The sequence below is a fragment of the Mustela lutreola genome, chromosome 16 (genome assembly GCF_030435805.1).
Source record: "Mustela lutreola isolate mMusLut2 chromosome 16, mMusLut2.pri, whole genome shotgun sequence".
Lineage (NCBI taxonomy): Eukaryota > Metazoa > Chordata > Mammalia > Carnivora > Mustelidae > Mustela > Mustela lutreola.
This window is the reverse complement of record NC_081305.1, coordinates 49,088,355-49,113,069: the sequence shown is the minus strand read 5'-3', so window position 1 is coordinate 49,113,069 and position 24,715 is coordinate 49,088,355. Positions and strand designations below refer to the sequence as shown.

The following is a 24,715-nucleotide window of genomic DNA, read 5'->3' as shown; positions in this document are numbered from 1 at the left end:
CTCAGGTCATGATCTCAGGGTCCCAGGATTGAGTCCTGCATCGGGCTCTCTGCTCAGCAGGGAGCCTGCTTCCCTCTCTCTCTCTCTGCCTGCCTCTCCGTCTACTTGTGATCTCTCTCTGTCAAATAAATAAATAAAATCTTAAAAAAAAAAAAAAAAAAGACAGATTCTAAGACTGAATGGAAAAGCAGGACCCAGGTGTATGCTAGCAGAAACACACTTTATACAGGCATAAATCATTAAAAGTTAACTAGTGGGTTATGAAAACACTAACAAAAAGAAAGTTGGAATCCCTATATTAGTATCAGATGAAGCTGACTTTAGAACAACAAATGTAATCAGGAATAAAGAGAAACATATAACAAAGGAATCAATTTTCAGGTAAACAATCCTAAGTGTATATGTATCAAGTTATAGAAGTACAAGTTACACAGCGAGAAAAGAACAGAAAGGGGAAATAGACCAGTTCACTATTATTGGGGATTTCACCATTGTCTTCAGCTATTAATAGAACAAGTAGACACAAAATCAGAATATAGAAGACCTGAACAACACAATTGACCAAGTTACCTAGTTGACATTTATAAAACACCCCAAGAGCAGAATACATTCCTTTCAAGAACACATGAAGAAGTACACAAGACCACAAAGCAAATTTTAAGTTTTAAAGTTATATAAAGTATATTCCCTGTCCGTTGCAGAACTAATTAACAATAACAGTAAGGATTCTGAAAATATTTGGGAGACTTACATTACAAATTACAGAGGCACCTGGGTGGCTCAGTCGGTTTAGCGTCTGCCTTTGGCTGAGGTGGTGATCGCACAGTCCTGCAATGGAGTCCCGCATCGGGCTCCCTGCTCAGCGGGGAGTCTGGTTCTCCCTCCCTTTCTGCCTGCCATTTCCCCTGCTTGTACCCTCTCTCTGTCAAATAAAATATTTTTAAAAAATTACAAAATTACATTTAAAAAATAACCAGGTTATCTCTTTCTTCCTGAGAAAGCTTGGTAGTTTCAAGAAATTTTCCCCATTCCCCATTTTCCCTTCACCTAAGTTGTCAAATTATTTTCATAAAGTTCGCAACATTCTCTTACCATTTCATGACCAGAATTTGTGGTGATGTCACCTTTGCCATGCCAGATAGTAATATCTTGTGTATTTTTTACTTATTTTTAAATTGTGTATTTTTTCAGCAGTCTGAATGAAGATACATTGGTTTTATTGACCTTTTTATTTTTCTGTTTCCAATCTCATTTATTTCTGTTAGTAATTTCCATTTTTATGCTAACTTTGTGTTTCATTGCTCTTCATTTTCTTTTTTTTTTTTTTTTCAAAGATTTTATTTATTTTTTTGTCAGAGCGAGCAAGAGTGAGCACAGGCAGACAGAGTCGCAGGCAGAGTCAGAGGGAGAAGCAGGCTCCCTGCGGAGCAAGGAGCCCGATATGGGACCTGATCCCAGGATGCTGGGGTCATGACCTGAGCCAAAGGCAGCTGCTTAACCAACTGAGCCACCCAGGCATCCCTGCTCTTCATTTTCTAATTAAGGTGGAAATTAAGGTCACTTGGAGCTTTCAAAATTTTAGAACTTTAGTACTATTATATTTCCTACTAAGAACTCTTAGTTGCATCCCACACATTTTGACATGCTGCGTTTTATTCGATTTAAAATACCTCCTTTTTTCCCCTTGATTTCTTTCCTCAACTCAGACTGTAGCTGGCCACTCTGCAACTGTAAATAATTTAGGCAGGCTTCTAAAGTCAGACTTTTCGAAGTAACGCTGTGGTTCCAATCAAAGTGCTTGGATCTTAAATATAAGATTTTATTATTTGAGAGAGCTGGGGGCAGGGAGGAGCAGAGGGAGAGGGAGAAGGAATTGCAAGCCGACTTTGGGCTGAGTGCAGACCCAGACACCCAGCTGACTGAGCCACCCAGGCACCCTGCAGAGAGCCTTTTCTTTTCCTTTCCAGATACAACACTGCTTTAGTGGGACTTCATACTCTTCAATACAGTATCCGTTTCCTCTCAGGATTTTTTTAAAATATTTTATTTACTTATTTGAGAGAGAGCATAAGAAGGGAGAGGGTCAGAGGGAGAAGCAGACTCCCTGGAGAGCTGAGGGCCCAACGCGGGACTGGATCCCAGAACTCCAGGATCATGACCTGAGCCGAAGGCAGTTAGTTGCCCAATCAACTAAGCCACCGAGGTGCCCTCCTCTCAGGATTCTTACCACATTTAGCAGCATTTTCTTATGGATTTTGAGGTTCAGAATTGTAGGTATTTCTTCACTTCATCGAAGATGGTATTCCTGTATTTTTTGTATTCTTGTTGATTTGGTGTGAGAAAGGAGAAATGAATAGATACATCTTGGTTGCACCTCCTTCTTTTATTTTTAAATTGTTAGAGAGGGGGAGGGGCAGAGGGAGAGAGAATCCCAAGCAGGCTCCATGCCGGGCATGGAACTCAATCCCCCAACCCTGAAATCATAATCTGAGCGGAAATCAAGAGTGGATACTTAACTGACAGAGCAACCCAGGCATCCCTCCACTTTAAATTCCAAAATTAGTAAATATATTTAGAGGAGTCTAATAAATACGTTTGAATTTGCCTCCTTCGAGTATGTAGCACTTACAGTGGAAGGGTGGGGTGAAAATGAAGTTTCCTCACTTAAAGGCAGTCCCCTGTGGGTCAGGTCTTCTGTCCTTTATGGAAGCGGCTTCACTCTCGGTTGTCTCTGACACCTTCTGTGAAGGAAGCCGCCTTTGGAGGGTTTTAAAAGGGGCTCCCCTGAAGTCTTCCAGCAGGAATCGTCCAGGTGATGAGGCTCAACCACTTGTCACCCAAGCCCTCATCTCCTGCTGTTGAGGTGGCCTTGTCTAGCATGCAGCCATTTTAGGGTTACTGGCAAGATAGGCGCATGACAAGTTACAGTGCACTGAGGCCCCTTGGCCCTCGGCAATTTAATTTATTATTGCTGCAGGGTCTGAGGCAGCACCACCTAATCAAACACACTCTTTCTGCAGCAAAACATACAAATATTCACACATTTAGGTAATAAATGCCCTCATGTCAGTTCAGGTCAAGTTTTTTCTTTTTTTTAAACTATTTTATTTGTTTATTTGACAGACAGAGATCACAAGTAGGCAGAGAGGCAGGCAGAGAGAGAGGAGGAAGCCGGCTCCCTGCCGAGCAGAGAGCCCAATGCGGGGCTCGATCCCAGAATCCTGGGATCATGACCTGAGCCGAAGGCAGAGGCTTTAACCCACTGAGCCACCCAGGTGCCCCAAGGTCAAGTTTTTTCTTTATGGGAACTGAATCTCAACCTCCCTCCACCCTGCCCCCACTCCACAGGAATTTTGTTAACTGTTCGATCCAGTGACCTAACCCTGCTGCTGGAGGCATGTGCATTGAACGCACACTGGCCAGAGTGTCCCATGCCATGGACCCAGTGGTTGGTCTAGAGTGGGCACATAGTCTAAACTGAACAAATCCTAATTTTTCTCTCTGATATGGAGGCTAAGAGAAGGAAGATCACCTTCCTTTTGAGATTAAAAGCTCTAAGGAGGGGCATCTGAGTGGCTCAGTCGGTTAAGGGTCTGCCTTTGGCTCAGGTCATGATCTCAGGGTCCTGGGATCGAGCCCCATGTTGGGCTCCCTGCTCATCGGGGAGCCTGCTTCTCCCTCTATGTCAGGCCCTCCCCCTGCTTGTGTGCTCTCTCTGTCAGATAAATAAATAAAATCTAAAAACAACAACAACTAAAAGCTCCAAGGACCTTTTAAGTCTAATATCAGATGCCACCCCACCACCACCACCAAGAAAGAGACTGACAGAGAATGAAACAACTGAAAGCAGAGCTGTAAATCTCTGACGAGTCAGAGCACTTGCCTGAAGCCATAGCATGTCCACATGACACCCTTCAGTTACACGGACCAGCAAATACCTTTTCCTGAGCTAAGTGGAATTAGGTTTCTATCAGAATGTGTGTGTGTGTGTGTGTGTGTGTGTGTGTGTGTGTGTGTGTGAGAGAGAGAGAGAGAGAGAGAGAGAGAGCATGAGCTGAACAGCGGGAGGGGCAGAGGAGCAAGCAGACTCCCTGCTAAGCGGGGAGCCAGACCCAGAGCTTGACCTCAGGACCCTGAGATCATGACCTGAGTCGAAGGCAGACACTTCACTGCCTGAGCCATGCGGGTGCCCCTCTGTCGGAATCTTTATGGCAGTTGCTGTTTCTCCAGTTATCAACTTTATAGACTTTTTAGTAATCTTTCTTAGGAACGGTAAGAATTTAACTCATCCCACCAAGTGAATTATATATTCACTCTTCTGTTGTATTTTACTTTGAAATAGAGCTAACCTTTATTTCTTATTCTATCAACTTTATGCAGATCTCTTGAATCCCTCTATCAGAATATTGGCCCTCATCCTGTATTCGTTCAGTCTCATTATTGCTATCAACCACCCACCATCCAATCTATCAGCTACATTTTGCCTTTTAAATTATGAAAAAGACAATAAATAGGTGTGTGTGTATATATATATATATATTTATATATGTATATATACATACATACATACACACACACAGGCAGACTTATGTGACTATATATTATAAACTTGGAAATAAAATAGCACTTGGTCATTATGATGAGGTAAATATTCTCTGAACAGTTGGAGCCAAGTAATACGTGGTTACATTTCTCTGTGATCCAGTGTTATGATCCCAGTCTGTGCTTAAAGGAGTCTCTTCCTTTTTTTTTTTTTTTTTTTTTAAAGATTTTATTTATTTATCAGAGAGAGAGGGGGGGAGAGAGCGAGCACAGGCAGGCAGAATGGCAGGCAGAAGCAGAGGGAGAAGCAGGCTCCCTGCCGAGCAAGGAGCCCGATGTGGGACTCGATCCCAGGACGCCGGGATCATGACCTGAGCTGAAGGCAGCTGCTTAACCAACTGAGCCACCCAGGCGTCCCAAGGAGTCTCTTCCTAATATCAGTCAAATGCAGTTAATTTTTTTTATATCCAGAATCACACCACATTTCATGTGGGCTTGGTTTATATTCAGACCTGATAATGGGTATAGTTTCCCCTTTGTTTTTCCCAGAACCAATAATTGCCTTTCTTTCCTTTTTCCTAAGGAAAACTTGTCTTCAGCATATTGCTAAAATCCTCCAACTTCATACTTAACGTAACCTGTTCCAATCTTCCTGAAGATTCACGGAGTCCCTGAGTTCCTAGCCTTCAAGTAATTTGGTCTATTGTGGAACGATCCTCCTAGTCATCCTCAACACCGCTTTCCCAGGTTAGCTCTGGTGTTTATTGAAGCCTTTCCTGTTGCCTCCTTCCCGCCCCATCTAAATTTTACTAAAGCTGATCCTTTATACCCTTATAAAGGGTAAAGGAAAGTAAACCAAAGAAAACCACATATACAGAATATCAGTGTTTGGCCTCGTGCTTTATTGTTGCTTGGGTATAGACTCTGAGTCAAAGTAATTTTACCTCAGAACTTGGAAGGTGCTGTCCCGTATTCTGTTAGCTAATACTGCTAACAGGAGGGAAGGCTACACTATTTTGAATGTTCTTTTTAGGAGACATTCTTTTTTTTTTTTTTTTTTTAAAGCTTCTTAGGATAGTTTCATCTTCAGTATTCTGAAATTTCACAAGCATATTTCTCAATGTCTTTTTTTTTTCTGTTGTAATTGTGGTTTTTGCCAGTTCAGCCTGCCCAACACTCAGTGAGCTATTTCAAGCTGAACATTCATAACTTTCTTCAGTTTGGAAGCATTCCCAATCACTGGGGCGCCTGGGTGGCTCAGTGGATTAAAGCCTCTGCCTTCGGCTCGGGTCATGATCCCAGGGTCCTGGGATCGAGCCCCACATAGGGCTCTCTGCTCAGTGGGGAGCCTGCTTCCCCCTCTCTCTGTCTCTGCCTGCCCTCTCTGCCTACTTGTGATCTCTGTCAAATAAATAAATAAAATCTAAAAAAAAAAAAAAAAGATTCCAATTATTTATTTGGTATATCCCTTATACTTTCTCTGTAAACTTTTCTGAAACTCCTATTAATTAAACTTCTATGTCCTTTTGTTTCTTATTTTCTTTTTATGAATTTGGAAAGTTTTAATTTTCCTTTAAACTTCTATTAAGTTTATTACAGCAATAACATCTTTTCATTTTTAGGCGTTCTGACTTATCTTTCCTTCCTAGAAAACGGGTGATTGTTTTCTGCACATATTCTTCTTTAAAAAAGTGATTTTTAAACATTTTAACTCCAGCATTTAGTTAGCATTGTTTAAATATTAGTTTCAGGTGTACAATACTATCTAATTCTTTTTTTTTTAATTATTTATTTGAAAGAGCACAAGCCTGGGGAGGGGTAGAGAAAGAAGCAGAGTCCCTGCTCACCAGGGAGCGTGACATGGGGCTTGATCCCAAGAAGATCATGACCTGAGCCGACAGTAGACTTTTAGCCAACTGAACCACCCAGGCGTCCCTCTAATTCTTTTTTTTAGAGCTTTCCATATTTACCTGTTCAAATCTGACATAAATTTTTAGTTTTCTTCTATCATTACATAACTTTCTTCACTGTAGGTTTAGTTCTGTCTTTTGGTCCTTATCATCCTGATAGTTTTCTTCATATGTTATGATCCTTAAATGTTCCAATATTCAAGAATGATACGGCTTGTGGTATCTGGCTGGCTCAGTCAATAGAGTATGTGACTCTTATCCTGGTGTTGTTTCAGCCCTATATTGGGTGTAGAAATTACTTTAAAAAAAAAAAATGATACGGCTTGTTTACCCTAGGTACATATAGATCAGTTTCCCGAATAGGAAGGGTCCTCTTAACCAGAATATCCAATCCCAGTATCCTCCCTAGAAGGAACACTTATCATTTGGGTGTGTCTCTCCAGAACCTTTTTGAAACATTTGCACACTTATTTAAATGCATTAGAAAAGTTTTAAAAACATTTAATACTACGCAAGTCTACAAAATTTGCTGTTTCGATGCCCTTTAGTCAAATCCATCCAAGTCAGTATCCTTGGTGCATTGTTTCAAACTGCTGCTAATATTTCTGATCAAGCCCCATGGAACTTTAGATTGTTTCCAATGTTTCACATACTAATCATACTGCCCTCCAAAGGGACTGGACTGTGGTGAACACCTTAAAAACTTCACTGCCTCCAAAGCGGCAGTGAGTTCTTCCTGCTCCGCGCAGCCGCCACTTTTTCAGAGTACACTATTTAAATTGGCATTTCAATACCAGTGAGGTTAGGCAGAGACTCATCAGCTACCCGTTTCTTCTATGATTTGCCTATTCTCGTATTTTGTCCATTTTTATACTTGCTTAGTTGGCCTTTGCTTATTTATAGGTGTTCTTACATCTTTCCCTTTGTATTATATTACAAAGAATTTCCTCCTTTTTGTTGTTTTAGATTTTAAGAGTATCATCTTTTTTGCAAACCTATGTCCAACACCAATTAATATATCCTACTGTATTTTCTTATAATACTTTTACTTGTTAGTTTTACATTTAAGATTTTAATCGATTGGAACTCCCTTTTTGTGGATGGTGTGAAGTAAGGATCCTATTCAATTTCTAGAAGAGAGGGTGGAGTGAGGAAACTGTTGGCTTCCACATAGAAATGCCTTTCACAGTCTTGTCATTGTTTTTCCTCATTACCAACCTCCCCACAACCCCCAGCCTCTATATACAAACCAGCTTGAAGTTCAGTGTCCTCTGGGGATGTACACAGCATTTGGGCAGAGTGGCTCCTGTTACTGAAATCCCTATCATTCAAACATTTCAGGGTGCAGCAACCTCTGCTACATTTCATGAAGGAACACTCTCCTCCCTTTTGTCTTTTATTTGTTCCTCTTTTCATCCACTGATAACCCTGTTTTCTGAACTTTGTTTGGTATCTTTTACATTATATTATCCATTTAATGGGATATGGAAGGAAGGTAAATTTATATACTGTTTGTTAACTACAAAAGAAAATCTTGATTTTTCTAATGAAAATTCTGATATTGACAAGTTGCCTTTCCAAAAATGTGTACAAATTCACACTCCCACATGTACTCCTTTCCTGTTTTTGCAATGTGTATTTTTTATCAATCTGATATTGACAGATGGATAGTTCATTCGTTTAACTTGTATTTCTTCTGATTCTAGTGACGTTCAGTATTTATCTTACATTAATTCCCTGTTACTTCTTTATATCCTTTGCCATGGGAATAGTAGTGTCATTTTCTAAGTGATTTGTAGGAGCACTTTTATGTTAAGGATATAGATTTCATGTATGTTGTAATAATTACTTCTAATGCTGATATTTAAAAACTCTGTGTTTATACTCTTGACTATATAAAAGCCTAATAAAGTTCTTACATAGTCAAACCTAGAATCTTATGTGTGTTGCTTCTGGATCTCATATCTTGTTTAGGAATTATGATTATGAATTATGTTACTGTGTCCTCTAATAACTCATACACATTTGGATAAAAGATTGAAGAAACTGGTTTTGTACAGAGCAGAATCAGTTTTAACGATACTGTTAAGCCACTGACAAATTACTTTTATTTATATATATGTTTGTATGAATGTATAGGTGTGTATGTTCACATGCACACAATGTTTCAGACCTTAAAAAATTCTTAGGATTTTGATAGGTACAAAGAATCTGTAGATTAATTTGGGGCCTTTTAACATCTTGAGAATAGTCTTCCCCTGCAGGATAAAGTGTCTATTCAAGTCTTCATTTTCACCCTCCATTTCATCAGTTCCTTTGTACCTATATTCATATGTGAATTAGTTACTAAGGTGATTGTATATTCAAAGCCTCCAGGAGTCAGGAAGTAATACAAAATGTAAAATAAGTCCCATGTACAGGAAGGAGGAATGGTTTGAACTGTGGAACTGGAAAACACATGCCCAAATAAAGTTATTTGTATTCTTTTTTTTTTTTTAATTCATCTTAAACCTGATGAGTACCAAGTCAAACATGTTTGTGGGCCACCAGTTTATGAGTATTGGTCTGTAATTTTCTTCTCCTCTAGTTTTAGGAATTATAGTTTAAAACTACCTTAACAATATTTTCAGTTTTAAACAACATGGATTTAATATAGTTCAACCACCTGGAATTAGGAGAGGGCATCAAATTTATATTTTATTTTCTATTCTTTGGTTATTGATTTTTCTGTCTTTTTAAAAAAAATATCTATTTTTGCCTTTGTCTTACTGCAAATGATGAATATATCTCAGTAAATTCTACTTATTACTTCTGATTTTTAAAATCTGGCTTCTTAGAACTGTTGAGTATCTAATGAAGTTAGTTCTTCTTACCAACAAAGTCATGCCTTACTCTATATCATTATGGACTTTAACATCAGTGCTACTGTGTTAGATACTCTTATCACCCACCTTCAGAACTGTTCCTAATCCCAGTTCTTTATAATCTCTTCAGTCTTGAACTGCTGCTGATTTTGTTTCTCAGATGAACCTTTCTGAGATGATCAGGTCCTCTTTGTATACCACAGCATCTTTTTATTTTATGGTAACATTTATTAAATGATTATACTAGGCACTCTGAGCAATTTACATGCATTCTCTCATTTAATCCTCCCATCAGCTTTTGAGGTAGTACTATTATTTCCGTAATATAAATAAGAAGACTGAACCTTACAAAGAACAAAGTGTTTCTCTGAAACTAGAGGTTTAGAAAATGGATGAGCAGGGATCAGAACCTAGATTGGTTTGATGCTGGAATATGAGTTCTTAATTCTGGATAAATAGCCAAAGAATGAGATGGATTTTGACATGAAATTGGTTCACTGGAAGGTATACTGGGACAAGGTATTTGGGGCAGGAGGGTCTTTTAGGCTGTTCTGAGGACTGTGTGCTTTTACCTAAGAACTATGGGGTACCAGTGAAGGGTATCGATGAGGAAGCTATATGAACCCTTAAAATACAAGTTTGACCACAGTGGAGGCAACTGACAAAGGAAATGGTAAATACAGGGAGACCCATCAGAAGCTATTTCCATAGTGCATATGAAGTAGATTACTGTGTAATGGACAAAGATGATGGAATGGAAATGGATTAAAGGAGTCAGATTCAAGGCATATTTAGGAGATAAAACCAACAGGTCTTGGCAACTGATTGGACATGGCGGGTGAGGGAGTGGAAGGAGTCAAGAATGACTCCATAGTATGAATTCTCTCATGCTGGGCAAGATGGGCACGCTGCCTGAAAGATTTTCTGCAATCCTTACATTCATAGGGTCTCTCTCCTGTATGAATTCTTTGATGTAGAGTAAGAGATCCACTATAGCTAAAGGCCTTCCCACAAATGTTACATTCATAAGGTTTCTCTCCAGTATGAATTCGCTTATGTTGAGCAAGGCCTGCATTCTGGCTAAATGTTTTCCTACATTCCTTGCACATATAAGGTTTTTCTCCAGTATGACTTCTCTGATGTTGTGCAAGTGACGAACTATTGCTAAAGGCCTTCCCACATTCAGCACACTCATAGGGTTTCTCTCCAGTGTGAACCCTCTGATGTTGATCAAGGTATGCAATCTGGCTGAAGGCTTTCCTGCATACTTTACATTCGTAAGGTTTTTCTCCAGTATGAACTCTCTGATGTTGAGCAAGGTGTGCATATTGGCTGAAAGCTTTTCTACATTCCTTACATTCATACGGTCTCTCTCCAGTATGAATTCTCTGATGTACAATTAGGTATCCACGATGGCTAAAGGCTTTCCCACACACATTACATACATAGGGTTTCTCTCCTGTATGGATTCTCTGATGCTGAGCAAGAAATGAACCGTTACTGAAGGCTTTTCCACATTCAATACATTCAAAAGGTCTCTCTCCAGTATGAACTCTCTGATGTTGAGCCAGGTGTGCAATTTGACTGAAGGCTTTTTTACAGTCTTTACACTGATAAGGTCTCTCTCCAGTATGAACTCTCTGATGTTGGGCAAGGTGTGCATTCTGGCTGAAGGCTTTCCTACATTCTTTACATTCATAGGGTTTCTCACCAGTATGTATTCTCTTATGTTGAGCGAGGTTTGCACTCTGGCTGAAGGTTTTCCCACATTCAACACATGCATAGGGTTTCTCTCCAGTATGAATTCTCTGATGAAGAGTAAGGGATGAGCTCTGGTTGAAAACTTTCTCACATTCATTACATTTCAAAAGTTTCTTCTGCATATAGACTTTCTTATGTTTCATTTCAACAGATTTTTTCCGGTAACTTCTCTTTTGTGGTTCATGCTTATGTACTCTTTCTTTGGTGGGAAAAGTCTTTTGTATATCAAATATTGCATCCTGATGGAAAGTTTGCCAAGATTTAGTATATTCATTACTTGGATCTTCAGTAAGGATTCCTTTATGAGTGATGATCAGTTGTCTGGAATGTACTTCCTGACTTCCTGACTGGTTCTTAAGCCAGTCCTCACTTTTACAGTCTTCTCTCAAACTGGGGCAGTCAAGGCTGTAACTAAGATGGCTTCTTCCCATTTTCACTAGTTTGGACGTTTCTTCATAAATAACTTGCTTTGATGAAAACTCATTGTTTTCAAATGTATACTCCCAATCTAAAAGATATCAAGAAAACAAACGTCTTTTGTATTTGTTCATCAGAAGAGAAGAACTTCTAAAAGAAAAATCGGTGAATAAAATACATAAGAAGTTTGGGGATTTAACAGCTGTTAAGATGCAATCTAAAAAGTATGAGATTAGGGCACCTGTGTGGCTCAGTTGTTGAGCGTCTGCCTTTGGCTCAGGTCGTGATCCCAGGGTCCTGGGTTTGAGCCCTGCATCAGGCTCCCTACTCTGTGGGGAGTCTGCTTCTCCCTCTCCCACTCCCCCTGCTTGTGTTTCCTCTCTCACTGTGTCTCTCTCTGTCAAATAAATAATAAGAATCCTTAAAATAAAATAAAACGTATGAGATTATAAAGAATGAAAAACTAAGAATTCAGATATAAATTAGAAACTGAAGAAGCTATTTAAAATCCCAATAATTTTTTATCTAGTTTAATATTACAGTCTCCAAATACCCTTCCTTCCTTGCCTCAGGTTATACTTCATTCAAGCTAAGTTCATTATCTTTAAAAAGTCAATTTCATAAGGTCAGTGTGGCTGAAAAAAAAATTTCCATAAGATCCCCAAACCCAGAGATACACCAGGTACTATTTGCTTTAGGTTGTACATGCCAACTATGGCTAAACTTCTGTAGCTTAGAAAATGTCTTTTTTGGGGGCATATGGCTGGCTCAGTCAGTGGAGCATGTGACTCTTTCTCTTGGGGTCATTAGTTCAAGCCCCAAATTGGGTGTGCAGCCTACTTTTTAAAAAAAAGTCTTCTTGGGCGCCTGCGTGGCTCAGTGGATTAAGCCTCTGCCTTCAGCTCAGGTCATGATCCCAGGTGCTGGGATCAAGCCCCACATCAGGCTTTCTGCTCAGTGGGGAGCCTGCTTTCCCCTCTCTCTCTGTCTGCCTCTCTGTCTTGTGATCTCTAGTTGTGATGTCTGTCAAATAAATAAATAAAATCTTTTTAAAAAATTACATAAAGAACTCTTAACAATTTGCTCATGAGAAAAACAAAACAATAAAACATGGGCAAGGGCACCTGGGTGGCTTAGTGGGTTAAGCCTCTGACTTTGGCTCTGGTCGTGATCTCAGGGTCCTGGGATCAAGCCCCGCATCGGGCTCTATGCTTGGCAGGGAACCTGCTTCCTCGCACCCCCCGTCTGCTCTCTGCCTACTTGTGATCACTGTCAAATAAATAAATCTTCTTAAAACATGGGCAAAAGATTTGAACACTTAACAAAAGATATGAATGGCCAATAAGCACATGAAAAGACATTCAACATTATGTCATCAGAGAATTGCATATAAAAACCACAATGAGATACCACAACACAACCATCAGAATGAGTAAAAGTAAAAACTGAAAATACAAAGGTGTGTAGATACAGAGGAAATGGAAGTCTCATACATTGCTGTTGGGGATGAAAATGGTACACTTTGGAAAACTGGCAGCTTCTTAGAAAGTTAAACCTATTCCTTTTGTATAACTCTTTGCATGTTCAGATATTTACCCAAGAGAAATGACAACATACATGCACACAAAGTCCTGTAAATGACAGCTTCACAGCAACTTTATTTATAATAGCCCAAACCTGAAACAACCCAACTTCCCATGAACAGATGAAAGGAAACACAAAACATGGGATGTCTACACAGTAGAATACTACTCAGCAATAAAATGCATAAAGTAGTCGTACATGCAAAAATATGGGTGATTTTCAAAATTATGAGTAAAATAAACCAGACACAACAATATATATTATATGAATCCATTTAGTTCAGATGGAAACTAGTCTAAAATGACAAAGATCAGATTAGTGTTTGAAGCCAGGAGGACAAAAATGGATTGCAAGGTGGCATAGGCGGTCTTTTTGGGATGATGGAAATACTGTATTTCTTGACTGTGGTAATGGTTTCATGGGTATATACAACAGTCAGAATTCGTCACATTGTAGGAGTATATGGATGCAATTTACTACATGTAATAATTCCTTAATAAAGTTATTAAGAAAAATACAGATGGAAACAAGAAAGGTAAGTAAAGATAGACTTCAATAACATAGAAATAGTAAACCTCATGTAATAGTCTCTTAACACTGAAAATAGAACTTAACCTTGGAACCTATGGAACATTTTATAGACACCAACTATATATTATGCCATACAAAATCCTTAAGTGTCAAAGAATTAATACTAGTCCTATTTGATCAAAATACATTAAAACCAGAAAAATTTCTTTTTTTTAAAGATTTATTTATTCATTCCACAGAAGGAGAGAGAGAGCATGTGAATATGAGGGGGGAAGGGGAGAGGGAGAGAGAGACACTCGGACTTCCCATTCAGCAGAGAGCCCCACGCAGGGCTCAATCCCATGACTCTGAGATCATGACCCAAAATCAAGAGATGGATGTTTAACTGACTGCACCATCCAGGTGCCCCCAGAAAACTTACTTTTAAACAACTCTCGTGTAAAAGAGAATTTTTTAAAAAGTAGGTTATCTAGGAAACAGCAATAACAAAAATAGTGAGTATTAGAGTATCTGGAGGACAGCTGAAGCTATATTTCAGAGGAAAATTCATAGCCCCTAATTAGTGAATAAGACAAGTAAACAAATAGATTACGCATTTGTTTCAGCAAAATGGAGAAAAAAAATAAACCTTAGAAAATGATAATAATTGCATTAGGGAAAGCAGAAAATAAAGAATTGGAAAAGTGAATAATGGTAACACTAATAAATCCATAAAGCTGGATTTTAAAAATAAAATTAATGTCTATCTTACTTAATAATTTTTTAAAAAAGAACAGCTATACAAAATAAAGTTGAAAACTATAGCTATAAAAAAAGAATTATAAGATTATATTCTTCAGATTCATGGAAATACATTTGATAACATAAATTAAGAGATAGTTATTTGGAAAAGTAAAAATTTGTAAAATTTCACCCAACACAGAAACTGTAAAGAGACTACCAGAGAGAACATTCAGAAAGTTGTCAAAGATCCACTTTCCCAAAAAAGCCCTCATGCCAGGTTTTATCTCAAACTGTAAAACTAAGTGATCTCATCCATTCATAGTGGCATCTCTAAATCACTTTTTTCTGAGCCTGTCCCCATCTAGTGGCATGCTGTGTTTCTTCACTCAGAAGTTTCTCCATCTTGTAAAAATAAGTCTCATGTCCTAAGTCAAATTATCATCTTTCCCCCCTACCAGTATATTCTTTTTACTATTAAACCATCTCACTTTCCAGTTACCCAGACTTGAAAATATAACTGGAAATTCTTTCTGTGATGGTTAATAAGCCTCTGAATAATCTTGAGAATTTAGCAGAATAATTTTCTCAAAGTAAACACTAAATGAATCTTGGTAAAAGAGTAAGTGAATGAATAGATGAATCAAACCATTCTAAAAGGAATGAGTGACTGAAAATGAAAAAATAGACATTGCGTGTCTAAATTTTTTAAAGTACGATGGAGCAACTTATGCAAAACTAAAAAGCAATAACAAGCAGACACTGACATTTTGGACCCAGAGAATAGGAAAAGGTTATCAGAGAAGAACATAATTTGTGAGAGAATATATACAAGGAGAATAAGTTAGGGAGATCATGCTAATGGCACCTCAGTGCTTCCTCCCAGGCCTTACACCTTTAAGAAAAGTTACCCAGGAAACATCAATGATAAGCTGGAACCTCTCAGAACAGCTGAGCTTTTCCTCACAATGGCCTCTTCTACCTTTCTAGTTCTTTCCCACTCACCAGGGCATGTGCCTCTTGTCCCCTCCTTCTTCACCATCCAGGGTTCTTTTCCTTGTTCCAATAATGAGATCACATCTGGCTTAGAAACTGAAACTCCTGCTTACAAGAAATAAAGGGGGAGTTAGCTGGGCCCATAAGTCACATTACAGAAGGAAGCAGAGGGCAAGGTGAAGTATTCTGAAGAAAGGGGAAAGTGATGTTGTAACAACAGTTCCGTGAAGCTGCCAGTTCTACAAACTCAGCCTATTTTGGGAAGCACAAGAAAGGGAAACTTAGTGAAGTAAATCGGAGGCTTCCCAAACATTGGAAAGAAGCCCTATGTGTGGATTCTGAATTCTGGGGAAGCTCCTTACCCAGTGATACCAGGCTCCTATAGTTCTCCAACATCACCTTTCTGTACAAATTCCTCTGAGCAGGGTTCAGCCATTTCCACTCCTCTTGAGAGAAATCTACAGCCACATCCCCAAATGTCACCAAAACCTGAAATGACATGAATATATTCTTTTATGCTCAACTAGCCTTTTCACCTCAGATTGGCATAGCTTGAAGAGTTAATTTGTACTTTTGGAAAGAAATATTGCATATAGCAAAACTTTCTGGCAATATTTTAGGTTCTCTACAACACATGTCAAGCAATTTCTAAAATTCTCTGTGCTTGGTTTTAATATTTTCTCATGGAAAGTATACTATTTCTAACATAGCCTCTATTGATGGGGAAAAGAGCAAATGAGCAAAATAACTTATTCATACTAAATGCTAATGCATTTCTCAATATGGAAAATCAGGATAGACTAGAGCAGTGAAGAAAGGCTTTAAGGAGTAGGCGGGAACATGAGTTTCACCCTGTAATTTGTAGGTGGTCTAAACCTACATTTCCCGAGCTCTTCAATGGAATGGCTAATGTTCCAGCTGGATCAGTACATACATAAATATATTTGATGCTTGTAATACTGATTTCCTAAAACTAAACATACAGGTAATAAAAATTTAAGCAAGTTCTACAGTGATTTTGCAAAAATATAACTTAAATGAATATACGCCGTAAGAGAACGACAAGGGCAATAAGATTATCCACCAGCTCTTGCTAACCCCACTGAGTTTCAAAGACAGTTGGTAGCTGTAACAAAGATAAAATAATAGTAATTTTAAGCACTATTGAACATTTCAGATGTGATCATGAAGTACAACAAAAAATCCTCACAGCTCTCACTAGAGGAACATACCCAGTTGTGCAGGTCTCATATGTGAGTTTTTAAAATGTTAAAGTACAGTTCTCAAGTAATACTCCGTTGAATAAAGGATCTTTATAACCTGGAAGAAGACCTTGTCTGCTTCCTAAAAATTCAAAACGGGTGTTCTTCCGCATGAGGCACATCTGCTGCAGACTTCCTAGGGCTTTCATACGGTTTGCTTTTTTTTTTTTTTTTTTTAAGATTTTATTTATTTATTTGACAGAGATCACAAGTAGGCAGAGAGGCAGGCAGAGAGAGAGAGAGAGAGAGAGAGAGAGGAAGCAGGCTCCCTGCGGAGCAGAGAGCCCGATGCGGGGCTCGATCCCAGGACCCTGAGATCATGACCCAAGCCGAAGGCAGCAGCCCAAACCACTGAGCCACCCAGGCGCCCCTCATACGGTTTGCTTTACGCGGCTGTGGTGTGGCATGTCACAGAACAGTGTGTGCTCCTTATCTGGGCTGATACACAGATGCAATTAACGGTACACATCTGAAGGGCTGAACTGACTTGTTAAATCCTGAAACAGTGCCACTGGTTGGTAAACAGCTACTGCACTGAGCACTGCTAGTGACCATCACAGATCTCCCCACAACCCAGCAACTTAAAGGGGAACGCCCAGCACAGCAGCAGCCTCCAGTTTCCCAGCTGGGGTAAGTTCTGGTGTGTGCCCTTGCCTCAGTGGTTATTGAATATGAACATCATTCCTATTAAGTGTGACTCTGCAGAGTAATGGTCCAATTGACAATGCATTTAAGCACATCAATGATTTTATGCAGAAACATTTTTAATGGAGAAAATGAGTTCATATGTGAATTGCTAGTACCCAAGTAATGGACAAAAATGTTTAAGGAGACTATAAGGGAAGCAGAAGTTTGCCTCCAAGAAACATCAGTTACTTGCATCAGCTTGATCTCACAAGCCTCCATCTCTAAAACACTTCTTAACACTGGGAAATACAGGAAGTGAGTAAAAGCTTCAAGGAAGGAAGGGAACATGAACTGAGTCTTAAAAGATGAAACTTGTCCTAGACAAGGCTAGCTACTGTCAGTCATCAATTCCATTAAAACTCAAACACTTAAGTATAAACTAATATTTTGTGCAAACAAAAATGTTCTACACACATTTCCTCAGTAAACAGAGACGAGGCAGCTTTTGCTAGCTAAAGTCCTTAAAAAACCTTGTTTAGCTTCACACACAAACTAATGGATTCCAGGTTTCAACTGTCTGCTTGACCTTTTCCTCTTAGCCATTCAATGGGACTTGAATATCTTTAAAATGTTTCAGTATTTATTTTTATTTGATAAAACAGGAATTTCATACAATTTATAATCATTAAGGAAACTTAACAAATAATGTCCAGTATTTCTACCCTCAATGATTTTTCCTTTTTATAAATTGCAAGTCCTCCATCCCCACATCTACCCACAATGTCACCCTTCTTCCTAGAAACAATAAAAATTTACAGCTAGTATATATTTGTTCAAATAATTCCTTATACGGACATGTCGATGATTATCCGTGTTCATTATAACATCACTTTTGTTAAGTAGATAACATTACGTGGTATAAATATGCCATTATCTTTACTAACTCCCTGTTTATTTTCATTTACATGAATCCAAATTTTTCACTATGATGTGAGAACAGTGATGCACACTATTTTTAAATGTTACAGTGCAGTTCTCACTACTGTATGAATTAAAGATTCAACAAAAGTCTCTGTTTCCTTAAAATAAATCCAAGGAGGTATTCTCTCCACTGAGACTAGGATTTCCCAAACTTACTTGACCTCAGAAAAAATTTAAAATTACACTTTTTGATCTAGCAAGACTAGGAGCTAATGAAAAGATAATTCCGTCTGGGACTAAAGGGTTGACCTGCAAAGAAATACTAATTGTTCTTCGAGTAGAAGGAAATGGAAATGAAAATCAAGAAAAAATCAAGAGCCTCAAAGGAATAACTATAAATATAATATCTACTACTAATGATAAGTTGGAGTTAAACCACTATTGAGGTCATTTTTTGTCCAGGAAAGTAGTAAGGATACTAATTATAGAAGGAGGATTACAGAAGGAAGAAAGAAAAAAACATAATTACATAATTAGAAATGGGTAGGGGCGCCTGGGTGGCTCAGTGGGTTAAAGCCTCTGCCTTGGCTCAGGTCATGATTCCAGGGTCCGGGGATCGAGCCCCACATCCGGCTCTCTGCTCAGTAGGGAACCTGCTTCCTCCTCTCTCTGACTGCCTCTCTGCCTACTTGTAATCTCAGTCTGTCAAATAAATAAATAAAATCTTAAAAAGAAAAAGAAATGGGTAAATATCCTATAGTGGCCACTTAAAGAATAATAATGTATAATTAATAAGATAAGGAGAAAGTACTTGATTTATCCAAAAGAAGGCAAACAAGGAGAAATAAAGGAACAAAGAAGAGATGGAGTAAGTAGAAAACAAACGGCAATATGATGGGTTTAAATATGTCAGTAATTACATTAAATGAAAATGTACTAAACACTCATTAAAAGACAAAGATTCTCAGACTGGATTTCTTTATAAATCAATGTTTTGATGAAGACATGGGATTTGGGGAGGCACATGGAATCACTCAAGTGCCTTCCTGTGAGTACAGAGAATCATGGCTGGCACAGAGCTGAGAGGCACACAGCTGACAACCAAGAAAGTGTTTATAGAGGCACCCTTTAAATATAATCTTTAGAAATGAGAGGCTTTCAAAAACTGTGTGAGGCAAGGATCCTTGGACTTAATAAAAATGCAGTTTCCTGGGCCTCATCATCAGAGCCTGATTCATAAGGTCTGGGGCGGGGTCCCAGAAACACCATTTGGGCTGATGGGCTCTGTCTGTTCTACAGGTCATACCCTCTGCTTTCTGCTTTTTCCATTACCAATTTTGCATCAGGAAAAAAGAAGTAGCTGGCTCTTACCTCTCTGATCATACTCACAGATGAGGAACTCACAGTCTTGTTCATTTATGTATTAGTTTGATGAATATTTCCTGAATGCCTACTACCTACAGTGTTCCAAGCACTGGGAATGCAAAGGTAAACAAAATGCAGTTCTTCTTGTGGAGTTAAGATTCTAACAGAGGAAAAAGACATTAAACATCAGGTCATACAATGTCAGGTAGTGACACTGTGACAAAAAACCAGGGTGACTGAGAGTGAAGCGTGTTTGTTTTAGATGAGGTAGATGGTCAAGGTAAACCTCAATGAAGCGTAATGTTTAAAAAACAATCTAAAAGTGAGAATAAACCATGTCCAGATGTAAGGGGAAAGAATTACAAAAGAGGGAGGAGCAGATGCAAAGGTCCAGAGACAGGCAAGAGCTTGTGTGCCTGGAGCACAGGAAGGTGAAGACCTGGAGAACACGAGGTCTGGGGTAGCCAAGAGGGGGATCACGCAGGGCCTTGTAGACTGTAGAGAGAACACTGGGAAGCCAGTGACAGTTCCAGGCAAAGGGAAATTATATACCCCATCACTGTTCCCCAGTTCTCCGTTATTTTCTACACACTCTTCAAATCATCACTCATCAGCCTCTATTTACGCTGACTTTCAACATATTGTACAACTGCCTACATCTGATACAATCACTAGTGACTTAGGTGTGTCGTTTTCCTCCCTTGGCCTGTCTTTCCTCATCTGTAAAATGAATGACTTGGACAAGATCACCCAAAACTTGGCATATTTTTTTTTCAAAATTTTATTTATTTATTTGATAGAGACACAGCGAGAGAGGGAATACAAGCAGGGGGAGTGGGAGAGGGAGAAGCAGGCTTCCCGCTGAGCAGAAAGCCTGATGCGGGCCTCCATCCCAGGACCCTGGGTTCATGACTTAAGCCGAAGGCAGATGCTTAACGACTGAGGCACCCAGGCGCCCCTGGAATATATTATTTTATATTCACCTGCCTCTGTTATTTTATTAGCCTAGATGTATGCTGCCCAATACACAGCTACTAGTCACATGTGGCTATTTAAATTTAAATCAATTAACGTTAAAGAAATAAGGGAAATTGAGTGTGGTATATATTCTCTAGTATTCACTATTTTTCTGGAATTTAAAAGTATTCTAAAATAAAAATTCATTGAAAAAAAATTAATGTTAAAGATTGAGTTCCTCAGTCACACTGGTATATTGAAGTGTTCCATAGCCACAGGTAGCTAGTGGCTACCGTATGGGACAGTGCAGATATAGAACATTTCTGTCATCAGTCATCGCAGGAAGGTATTTTTTTTCTCCCTTTTTAAAGATTTTATTTATTTATTAGAGAGACAGCACTGAGCTGGGAGGAGAGGGAGAAGCAGGTTCCCCTCAAGCAAGGACTCAATGCGGGGCTCGACCCTAGGACCCTGGAATCATGATCTGAGCTGAAGGCGAACACTTAACCGACTGAGCTGCCCACACATCCCTTACCATAGGAAGTGCTGCTGGACAGTGTTGCTCTAGTGGATTTCTGCTTCTGGTTCATCTTCCTCTTATAGTCATTCTCTATATTTTCATCTAGCAGTTCATATGGCTTTACTTTTTACATTTAAAAAGAAAAAGATTTTATTTATTTATTTGACAGACAGAGATTACAAATAGGCAGAGAGGCAGGCAGAGAGAGAGGAGGAAGCAGGCTCCCCGCTGAGCAGAGAGCCCGATGTGGGGCTTGATCCCAGGACTCTGAGATCATGACCTGAGCCACCCAGGCGCCCCTACTTTTTACATTTAACCTATAGAATGTATTTAACCTCAAAGAGAGAGGTAGAAATCTTTTTTCTAAATGAATAATCCATTCAGTCTCCACTGATTAAAAATAATATCACAGGGACACTTGGGTGGCTTAGTCAGTCAGGCGTCTGTCTTCGGCTCAGGTCATGATCCCAGGGTCCTGGGATGAGGCCCACATCAGGATCCTTGCTTGGTGGGGAGCCTGCTTCTCCCTCTGCCTGCTGCTCCCCCTGCTTGTGCTCTCCCTCTCTGACAAATTAAAACTTAAGAAAAAAAAGAATAAAATAATGTCACTTACATTATCATATAATAAACAAACTAGTAGACATTAAACTCCATGAAAACCAAGACAGTGTTTATTTCCAGCATGTAGTATATAGCAGTAAGTCTTTAATAACTCTATATTTAGTGAATGAATAAATATTTTCCATTCTTATTTATACTTGTGTTTATTTCTAGACATTAGATATTGATCTTCTGGGCGCCTGGGTGGCTCAGTGGGTTAAGCCGCTGCCTTCGGCTCAGGTCATGATCTCAGGGTCCTGGGATCGAGTCCCACATCGGGCTCTCTGCTCGGCGGGGAGCCTGTTTCCTCCTCTCTCTCTCTGCCTGCCTCTCTGCCTACTTGTGATCTCTCTCTGTCAAATAAATAAATAAAATCTTTAAAAAAAAAAAAGACTAAAAAAAGACTAGATATTGATCTTCTTATTTATTTCTTCTGGCTCCCATTCCATACTATTTATTGTTTCATTATAGATGTATGCAGCCATTTAAAAATGTAGATTCAAATACTCTCTCCTATTCTCATTTTTTCAAAAGAAAGTCCTATTTTTCCATAAATAATTCCACTAATCTTAACTGGATGACCCAGAATGTCCACTAATAACTCAGAATGGCCTGTAGCAGGACCTTACCACTCCCATAGAACCTTATTCTTCAGAGCTGATGGAGTGCCCTACATGACCCACACTTTATTTTTTTTTTTAAAGATTTTATTTATTTATTTGACAGAGAGAGAACACAAGTAGGCAGAGAGGCAGGCAGAGAGAGAGGAGGAAGCAGGTTCCCTGCTGAGCAGAGAGCCCGATTCGGGACTTGATCCCAGGACCCTGAGATCATGACCTGAGCCGAAGGCAGCGGCTTAACCCACTGAGCCACCCAGGCGCCCTGACCCACACTTTAATACTCAAAACCCAACACATACTACTCTTCAAAATCACCTTGAGCAAGAGATCTTGTCATGCACCGTGACTAAGATAGCCCAACAGCCCTTGTCTTGTCTTGCCTTCCTCTCAAACCTAGGTCTGTGAAAAAGCTCTAAGCTAATGACCATGTCAAAATGTACCCTGACCTCCGTGAGTCAAACTCCTTACAGAGAAGACTCTCCTATCCCACCAAGGAGTGCATTTTTGCTTCTGAGAGCTTCTAACAGAACACCTAACCTGCAGGAGTGCTCAACTGTTTCTTGAATGAGGATGAAAATGCTGAGGATAAAAGACCTCCTCACTGGGGACCACGTTTTACTGGACTGGGAGAACATGAGTACAAGGTCACTGAACGAATGCGGCTTTGTTAGCTGGGAAATTTCAGAAGAAAAGCACGTTTCTATGAAACCTGAAAAACAAAGCACCTCAGGGAGAAGAAATCCTCCCTTACCTTGGACATGGCTTTAAGAACTTAAGAATTTATGACAGCTCCTCTGTCGTCCTACTTCAAGCTCCTCACTGGAAGGGCAGTGCCTGGAAAAATAAGGCTGGAGAGGTAGAAAGAAACCATAAATGGCACTATCAAGTCAGTATTATTTCCCCCCTTCACACAGGAAAGTGTCCGTCAGTGAAATTACTGTAATTATTCAAGGCTCCCTGGTAGTAAGTGAGCCCAATTGGAATCCAGGTCTGACTTTTTAGTCTTCCCACCAGATAATGATCGTAAAAGAGAATATGCTACCACCCTTATTTCAAAATAAGATAAAGCTACAAACAATGCCTTAGAGAAAGCATCTTTACACTGAGTAGGCATCAGAGGGATCCTTTGGTCTGGACGACAGTGGGCCAAAGAGCCGGAACACTGCTTGCAGTCCTGATTTATGACATACGGCACCTGGAAACCAATCTCTCAACTTTCTGAGCAGTTTCCTCAAGAAGAGATGAGGGAGGGGACTATGCATTAACAGTCACTGAAACTCCTCCTCAAGAGTTGTTTTCCGCTAAACCTCGGAGAACGAAGCAATTAACTCAAAAGCCGCGTAATGCTAAGAACCGCCAAGTCTGGGGATCAGAACACCTGCCCTCGGCTACCGTCTACCGCACACTAGCTCTGCAACCTGCATGACCCAGTAACCGCTCCAAACCTCAGTTTCCTCTTCGGTGAAATGGTACCTGCCTCCCATCCGTTGCTGGGAGGACCCTGAGACGGTCCACAGGAGGCATTTAGCATAGTGGTGGGCATAGCTTCGCGCTCGGTACCAGGAGTCATGCCTGTTCATGGACAGCACACAGTAGGTGGGCTGTCCAAGAACATACATGAAGAGTCTAGGAGAGGAAAGGAAAGATCTTCCTTCCGTGCCACAGAAGGCTGGAGACTGCTCGCCGGCCCTCCAGACCCGGAGTAGGGGCTCCCCCTCTCCTTCCCTACCCGAGCGTTCCCCTTCATCTCAGTCCCTGTCAGGCTCTCCTGCCCGACACAGTCTCCCCGCTCCGAGCACCCTGGCCTCCCCAAGCACCCGCCCCCCGACCCCGCCGGAGCCACACAGTCTTCGGGCGGGCAGCTCTCCCGGCAGCCTGGCACCAGTGCACGCCTGGTGGGTCGCACTGTCACAGCAACATAAGGTCCGAGAGCCTCACGCCGTCTCACATGGCCGGCCACACAGCCGCACACTCACCGTCACTGTCATGGTCACAGACGTTCGCACAGTCACACACAGGGGCACGCACACTGTGACAAGTTTTCACACACGGCGACACGGTCTCCCACGGTCCCAGGCCCCCTCGTACGCCCGCTCCAGCCCCGCAGGCCTGCCGGGGCGCACGCCTGCCCCTGGCGTCCTCACCGCCTCCTCCCCGCGGGTCGGCACCTCCCTCCGCACCGGCGGCGGCCGGGAGCCCAGCGCCCCGCGGGCCGGGGCGGGGCCTCGCTGTCGGCCGGACGGGCAGGCTCACAAAGGGGCCGAGGCGCTCGGGCGGGCAGCGGAGCCGGCCGCAGGGGCCACTGGGAAGTGGAGTCCGGGCCGGGCGCGGCGCAGGGCATCCTGGGACTGCCCTCCGTGGGGCCCGGCGGGCGGTTCCTGCTCCTGCCCCCGAGTCGTGCTGCGCGTTCTCCAAACCCCGGGCCTCCGAACCCAGACACAGGGCTGGCTCAGCCCGGCCTGAACGACCGGGTGCGCAGGCGCAGCGAGCCCAGTTCCCGAAGACACCCAAGCCGGGG

The 24,715-nt window shown here is 40.7% G+C and overlaps 1 protein-coding gene across 3 annotated transcripts; it reads right to left on the bottom strand.

The window, feature by feature from the left end:
- Positions 1 to 8,529: 8,529 nt before the first annotated feature.
- ZNF583 (zinc finger protein 583) lies at positions 8,530 to 24,326 on the bottom strand. Of its 3 annotated transcripts, none has more exons than XM_059152365.1 (5): positions 24,174 to 24,326; positions 22,949 to 23,045; positions 15,688 to 15,814; positions 15,335 to 15,433; positions 8,530 to 11,585 (listed from the first exon to the last, which is right to left on the bottom strand). In XM_059152365.1, exons 2-5 carry the CDS (start codon positions 22,955 to 22,957, stop codon positions 10,108 to 10,110), a joined length of 1,713 nt encoding a protein of 570 aa, XP_059008348.1. In that variant the 5' UTR covers positions 22,958 to 23,045; positions 24,174 to 24,326; the 3' UTR covers positions 8,530 to 10,107. The 3 variants fall into 3 exon arrangements, with proteins under 3 accessions (XP_059008348.1, XP_059008347.1, XP_059008349.1); XM_059152364.1 differs by lacking the exon at positions 24,174 to 24,326 and adding an exon at positions 23,299 to 23,989; XM_059152366.1 differs by lacking the exons at positions 22,949 to 23,045; positions 24,174 to 24,326 and having other exon boundaries at positions 15,335 to 15,430; positions 15,688 to 15,826.
- Positions 24,327 to 24,715: the final 389 nt, after the last annotated feature.